General features: G+C 59.5%; 1 protein-coding gene across 7 annotated transcripts in view; it reads left to right on the forward strand.

Annotated features, from left to right (window-relative positions):
• Positions 1-7,265, forward strand: part of Adgrg1 (adhesion G protein-coupled receptor G1) — a 37,364-nt gene extending 30,099 nt beyond the window's left edge. For all 7 annotated transcript variants that reach the window (XM_046434368.2, XM_046434370.2, XM_046434371.2 and 4 more), the window contains exons 8-14: positions 120-165; positions 339-442; positions 1,486-1,601; positions 2,532-2,800; positions 3,715-3,823; positions 4,562-4,830; positions 5,858-7,265. In XM_046434368.2, the coding sequence (XP_046290324.1) occupies positions 120-165; positions 339-442; positions 1,486-1,601; positions 2,532-2,800; positions 3,715-3,823; positions 4,562-4,830; positions 5,858-5,988 (1,044 nt within the window). In that variant the 3' untranslated portion in view covers positions 5,989-7,265. The remainder of the gene's footprint in view (positions 1-119; positions 166-338; positions 443-1,485; positions 1,602-2,531; positions 2,801-3,714; positions 3,824-4,561; positions 4,831-5,857) is intronic.
• The last annotated feature ends 175 nt before the right edge of the window (positions 7,266-7,440 follow it).

Below are 7,440 nucleotides of genomic sequence, written 5' to 3' on the forward strand. Positions count from 1 at the left end.
CCACGGCAGCGAGGGTCCCTGTGGCGCGTCCCCCTCGCCTTCCCGCTGGGGTGGGCGCGGCCTGACCCTCTCTGCCGGGCCGCAATGGGACCCGCTCTCCTCCTTTCTTGTCCCCACAGAAGAACGTGACCCTACAGTGTGTATTCTGGGTGGAAGACCCCACGAGTGAGTGTGGAGGGGAGTCTGGGGGCGGGACCGGGGGCGGGACCGGGGGCGGGACCGGGGGCATGGAGCAAAGTCCTGGAATCAGGGTGCAGTCAGCCTCTGGGCGAGGGGGTGGGGACAGTGGGGTCCTGGGGGACTGGCACTGATGGAGCCTCATGCTGTCCCCCCCTCAGTGAGCAGCCCCGGGAGCTGGAGCAACGCGGGGTGCGAGACCATCAGCAGGGAAACGCACACATCCTGCCTCTGCAACCACCTCACCTATTTCGCAGTGCTGATGGTGGGCGCCCCTCCCCTGACCCCTAACACGGGCTGAATTCTTGTCCCCTGCCCGGCACTTGTCGCTTATTAATCTGTTTAGTCCTCATTACTACACTCCAAGGCAGTTCTTGTCATCGTCCCATTTTATAGATAAGGAAACTGAAATTCAGAGAGGCTAAGCAACTTATCCAAGATCACAAAGCTGATTCTGTTTTTAAAAAGAGATGGTCTGTAAAGCCCGCGCTCTTTAGTCCTAAACATTGGTACGTGATGAAAGTGTAGATTCTCACTGCTAACCTACAGGGCTGGGGCCAGGAGTGTATTTCTGAGTCCCTGTCTGGAGGCTGAGGCCCAGCATGGAGGCCCCCGAGGCCGGCTTCAGTACTTCCAAGATCTCAAAGAATTTGTGTCTCAAGTTCTTGCTCCTGGAATCCCCTGGGCGTGGGAAGCTCACTCCCTTGCAGCAAACCAGTCCTCACATGGAATGTTATAGAAACATTATGGAAAAATTACAGAGTATACACCCGTTGACTTAGGATGCAGACATGTCTCCATAAACCAACTGTTAGTTGAAAATGTCCCGAGCCGGGTGCAGTGGCTCACGCCTGGAATTCCAGCAACTCCGGAGGCTGAGGCAGGAGGATCGTAAGGTCAAGGCGAGCTTCAGCAATTTAGTGAGGCACTAAGCAACTCAGCGAGACCCTGTCTCTAAATAAAATATAAAAAAGTCTGGGGATGTGGCTCAGGGGTTGAGTGTCCCTGGGTTCAATCCCCGGTGCCCAAAAGGAAAGAACAAACGCACTGAGTCTGCGGGGCCACAGAACATTCCAGCTTAGGCACAGCGCGGCAGAGGCTGGCGGCTGTCTGTGAGGCCGTGCCCAGCATCCCCGGAAGGGTCCCTAGCTTGTCCCCTGCTGGTGCAGGTCATTTTCACACCATGATAAAGTGGGACAATCCCAGGTTGAGCCCTTGAGTCGGGACCCACCTGTAGTTCACACGGGGCCAGCACCGGGTTCCCTCCGTGCGCACTGGGCGCTGAGCCCCACCCCGTCCCCTGACCAGGTCTCCGCGGAGGTGGGCGCTGAGCACCGGAACTACCTGACGCTCCTGTCCTACGTGGGCTGCGTGGTCTCCGCCCTGGCCTGCCTCTTCACCATCGCCGCCTACCTCTGCTCCAGGTGAGGGCCCCCCAGCCGGGGAGACTGGCCCACCCGCCCGGTCCCCACATGTGTGTGTGGCTGGGGGAGGAGAGCTGACCCCCGGGGCCACATTTCATCCCCGCCCCGGGTGTTTGGATAACAGCGTTACACAGTGTAGTTAATTGCCACCATTTAAAAATGGGAGAGTGTGTACAGGTGTGTGCGGGGAGCACACGTGTGCACGAATGACGTGTGGCACAGGCCACAGCACGTCTGTGACCACGTTGTGCACCTGGGGGGCCAGCAGGTGATGGTGATGAGGAGGGACAGCTGATGGGCCTGGGGAAGGCCGGGTGGGCTGGGGGGCAGAGCACCTGGCTGAGCACCAATGCGCCCAACAGCTCAGGGACAGGGCTGGTAGGAGGTGACAGTTTCACTAGTGCCAGGCTTTGCACCAGTGTGACCCTGACCCCGACCTGCGAGACCCACCTCCTGCTTCACAGATGTACAACTGGGAGTCCCAGGAGGAAGGGATGGGTTCAGGGTGGGCCCTGAGTTGGGGACAGTGCAGGGCCACACACCCAGGCTGGGGACGCTGGGGCTCGTGTGCTGCACTTCTGGGGCCACTTGGGACCCTGGAGCAGGGTAGTCACACACTGATCTGCAGACAGACGCACCCCGGCACTCAGAGGCACAGCGAGGACAGAGGGCAGACACGGAGCACAGTGGCCTGGATTCCCCAGTGTCCTCTTCCATTTGGGGAGTGACTGGCTCATTGTCACAGCCGCTCTGTTCTCCTCACTGCCTGCCAAGACTGCTGCTAAACATGCACACGGTGTCTGGCACACAGGAGGTAGGTGCCAGGCACACAGTAGGTGCGCGCCAGGCACACAGTAGGTCCACAGGGAACGGCCTGGAACGCATGCGTGAGCAGAGGAGGCGCTCACTGAGGTGGCCTCGCCCCCGCAGGAAGAAGCCCCGGGACTACACGGTCAAGGTGCACATGAACTTGCTGCTGGCCGTCTTCCTGCTGGACGTGAGCTTCCTGCTCAGCGAGCCCGTGGCGCTGACGGGCTCCGAGGCCGGCTGCCGGGCCAGCGCCATCTTCCTGCACTTCTCCCTCCTCGCCTGCCTCTCCTGGATGGGCCTCGAGGGCTACAACCTCTACCGCCTGGTGGTCGAGGTCTTCGGCACCTACGTCCCTGGCTACATGCTCAAGATGAGTGTCGTGGGCTGGGGTAAGTGGGGGGCATTGGCCCCAGAACCCTTGCTCCCACTGTCTTCGGGCAGAACACAGGTAGCTGATTCAGCTTCTCCACCTTTCTCCCTGACTTTCCTTACTGCTTCATTCCCCTGCCCGTCCGCAGGGGTCCTTCACCTGGCTAGAACAAGCTCCCCTTTAGGAAGATAAAGTGGTGAGTCCTGTCCCCAAGAAACACTTCCCAATTCTCCACACCACTCACTCCATTCAAAAGGGAATTTGCAACAAGGGCCACCAGGTATGGATGGACAGGTTGCACACTGCTCAAGGGCAGCCAGCCAGGAGATGAGTGGACTGAAGCCAGGTCCTGTGCCACTCACCTAATTCACTCAGGCCACAGTGGCCTTGCCTGTGGGTCCCCCTGAACCTCAGGTAACAGATCCTCTGTGGCTTTGGAATTTTATTCTTGACCAGAGCTCATTTCATCCATGGCTCAGACCAGTCATGTCAGATTCAGAGCCCAGGGACTTACACCATTGCATGGTCCCTAACCCCACCTTGCTGCTCCTCCTGGGGCCTTATGGGCCACCTCTTCATTCACTGTCTCCAGTAACATGAAGTCCTTGAGTTGGTTCTGTGTTAAGACCCAGGTGTGCAGAGGTCGGGGAATGGACAAGGTCAAGGCCAGTGCAGATTTTGCTGGCCAGAGTTCTGCTGCCCTTCGGAACCACCGGCCTCCACCCCACTACTGTCCTGTCATTCTTCCCCCTCCCCTGCACCATCTAGACCTTGGCACACAGCTGTGGTCCCTCCTCCCAGGGACCTCAGATGGGGCTGGGCAGGCTCTGGGAGCAAAGGCTTGAGGAGGGGGTCTCACCCCTAGACCCGCTGGAGGGCAGGGGAGGTGGCCTCAGCAGGTGGAGATGCAGCCCCAGGCCTTGCTGCCCTCAGGCTTCCCCATCTTCCTGGTGACGTTGGTGGCACTGGTGGACGTGAACAACTACGGCCCTATCATCCTGGCTGTGCACAGGACCCCAGTGAGCGTCATCTACCCTTCCATGTGAGTGGCCTGGTGGCGGGGCAGGAAGGTGGACCCTGGCTGCAGGGACAGAGAGCAGTCTGGGTGCCTTCCATGCTGGCCAGGAGACCCTGGGTTCCCGTGACTGGAGGGATTGGCTCAGTGGTGGCCGGAGCACTGGGCTAAGGATCATGGAGGGAAATAAAAATCTAGATCTGCTATTAATTTACCAGGTGACCATTCGACGGTCCCTGCCCTTCTGTGAGCCTCAGCCGCCTCATCCATGGAGGGGGTGGGGCTGGGCAGAGGGGCCCCCACTGGCTGCTGGGCAGGGTTGCTGTGCCTTCCCACACAGACAGAGGTCCAGAGAGGGACCGGCCCACACGGAGCCAGTGCCCTGCTCAAAGGCTCCCAGCTGGAGATGAGTGGGGCTGATCCCAGCCCCCTCCACTCACCTGGTGGCCTTGCCTGAGGACTTCCTGACCCTAGATTGGAAGCGAGAGCTCCTGACCTCCAGGCCGGGAAGGAAGAATCCCCTGGCTCCGTGTTTTTGACATGATCAGCCCTTTACACCATGGCCTGTGGCTCCCGCCTCCCCCCTTTACCATCCATATCAGGACTGGCTTAATATTTTTCTTTAAATCGTCTAACTTGGCAACTTCAGTGTGTTTAAAAAAATCACACCAATGTTGTAAATAGAAAATAAGCAGCACATGACATAACAGTGACCAGCTGGCTGGTCCAGCTGGCTGGGCACTGAGCCCTGTGCCCTTGCCACAGGTGCTGGATCCGGGACTCCCTGGTCAGCTACGTCACCAACCTCGGCCTCTTCAGCCTGGTGTTTCTGTTCAACATGGCCATGCTGGGCACCATGGTGGTGCAGATCCTGCGGCTGCGCCCCCATAATCAAAAGTGGCCCCACGTGCTGACGCTGCTGGGCCTCAGCCTGGTCCTCGGCCTGCCCTGGGCCTTGGTCTTCTTCTCCTTTGCCTCTGGCACCTTCCAGCTCGTCATCCTCTACCTCTTCAGCATCGTCACCTCCTTCCAAGGTAGGTCTGGGGAGGATCTGGTCCCCCCCAAGGCGGCTTGTCCACACCGGGAGTGTAGGTGAGGGAAGGGAGGCCCCGGGGCAAGCTAAAGGCTCTCCTTCTCTGGGCCTCAGTCTTCCCATCCGGGCCACGGTGGACCAGGCTGTATTGGCACCTCACATGCGCAGGCCCTGTGCTGAGCCCCGGCCACTGTGGTGAGCCCGTAGGAGGAGGGCCTTGCTCTGTGCTGGTGGGGAGGCTGAGCATGAGCCAGAGAACAGGCAGCCCCCCACCACCTCAGAGAATAGAGAGTCAGGCAATGTCATGGACAGCGGCCAGGCTGGGGCGGGGATGCTTTAGGAAGGGTGGCCTGGGAGGACATTTGAGGACAACAGAGGTCCAGCCATGGAGAGATCTAGAGTGTGCGGCACAGACCAGCAACAGCACGTACCAGGGAGCTCGAATATGTGTGTGTGTGTGTGTGTGTGTGTGCGCTGGTGGTCACATCTGCATTTAACAAGATGCCCAGGGGATTCGCGTGTCCATAGAGGTTGAGGAGCCCTGGCCTGGGGAGGAGAGCTCTGGGCCGAGGGAGAGGTAGGAACAAAGGTTCTGAGGTTGGAAGGAGGCTGTGCATTTGGAACAGCGAGGGGGCGTGGCTGAAGGTGGCTAGTGAGGGCGAGGCTAGAGAGGGTGTGGCTAGTGAGGGTGTGGCTGAAGGTGGCCGGTGAGGGCGTGGCCATTTGGGGGCGTGACCGTTTGGGGCGTGGTCGATGGGTGTGGTCGTTGAGGGCGTGGCCGGTGGGGCGAGGCGCCTCCTGCACCCTCCTTCTCCCCTCCCCACACCATCTAGACTCCTAAGTTTTGAGTCTTCATTTTCTGGCCTGTGAAATTGAAAGGGACTCAAGAGAATTCTGAGTCGAAGGGTAGATCTGAGTCGAGGTGACCCTGGGAGGGGCTCAAGGGGCCTGTGGGGCTGCCCCAGCAGCCGAGCCCTGTCCTCTAGCCGAGCCCTGTCTTCGAGCCTTGCCCTGCTTCCTGCCCGCAGGCTTCCTCATCTTCCTCTGGTACTGGTCCATGCGGCTGCAGGCTCGCGGCGGCCCTTCCCCTCTGAAGAGCAGCTCGGACAGCGCCCGGCTGCCCATCAGCTCGGGCAGCACCTCGTCCAGCCGCATCTAGGCCTCCAGCCCTGCTGCCCGGCATGAGGACGCAGAGACGAGGCCTCTGCTCGTGCTGCCCACGGCCCCCAGGCTGAGCACCACCTCTGACAGCCAGTGGCCGGCCAGAGAAGGCCGAGGACCCTGGAGGACGGACTGTCACCACGGCAACCAGACATCCATCTGGCCTTGGGGACTACTCGGCTCCCAGGTCCAGCTTCCAAAGGGCTCACCATACTGCCACGGAGGCTGTGGGACTGTCCCCACAGCTGTCTGAACTGGGGCTGAAGCCTTGTCTTTCCTGCCCACGCCAGGGCCCAGCCTTCATTGTTGGGTGGGACCTGCAGGCCCCAGGCTCAGGCCTTGGGTCATGGAGGCCACAGGCATCCCAAGCCTGTGCCCCTACCCAGGACAAAAACATGGCGGTAGCAACTCGGTCCCTGGTGATCACCATGGCGGCACCCTGAAGCTCCTGTCCTTTTAACCTGAGGGTGGGGGCCAGTGGGTTGAGGCAGAGTGTTGAGCTGGAGCACTGGAGGAGAGGCCTCCTCTCCAGAGTGAGCTGCAGGGCACCCACCTGAGCCCAGTCCTGCCTCAACACCAGCCCCCCAGTCGCTCTGCCCATCTGCCAACATATTTCTAACCCTCCACCCACTGCCTGGCCCGGCCATCCATCCAGCTGGGCCTCTCTCTGAGCTGCCTCCCCCCTTGCTCACACTCCAGAGGGGCCGGCCCTGCCCTCCTATGGCAAGAACTATGGAACACAGGAGCCTCGTCTAATTTCCATCCCAGCACCCCGAAGGCTGGGCTGTCCTGCTCTGGGGACACTGGCCTGAGCCTGATGCCTCCTAAGGAGTCTCCTTAAATCCCTGCAAATGGCCGGGACACACCGTCATGGTGAATTCTGCCTACAAACCCACGCTGGTCCATTGCCAGCCTGGGCTGGATGGTAGGGACACAGATGACCGGATCTGGCCACGCCCTCTGCACAGTCTTGGCCTGGTAGGTGAAGCCTACGCCGACAGCTGAGGAGCCACCGGAGCCCAGGTGCGGATCAGGGGCCAGAGCTGCAGCTGAGAATCCAGGAGGACTCCCTGCAGGAGGCAGCGTCCCTTCTACATCTCACTCTTAAGGATGGGGGAGGGGTTGTTCTTTGGTGTTCTTTTCGAGGATGTTCTTTGTAAGTAGCAATTTGTGTCTTTTGATATTAAAAGAAGTATGTCTGTTGTAGAGAATTTGGAACCTTCAGAAGATTGTCAAGAAGAGAATAAAAATCCGATGTTGGTATTGTCTAACAAACCAGTGTGGGGTCTTGGAGTATTTCCTTTGCAGCTTTTTCTTGTACTTGTATTAAAAGTGTCACTGATAGAGACACCGCGGGGCCAATCAGGGAACAGGAAAGGGAAGAGAGGAGTGTGGGGGGAAAAGTCAGCCGCTGGAAACACCAGCCCCTGGTAACATTGGCCAGGGAGGG

This window comes from Marmota monax, unplaced genomic scaffold (assembly GCF_021218885.2).
Source record: "Marmota monax isolate L192 unplaced genomic scaffold, Marmota_monax_Labrador192_F-V1.1 WCK01_AAM20220418_F8-fsc00024, whole genome shotgun sequence".
Lineage (NCBI taxonomy): Eukaryota > Metazoa > Chordata > Mammalia > Rodentia > Sciuridae > Marmota > Marmota monax.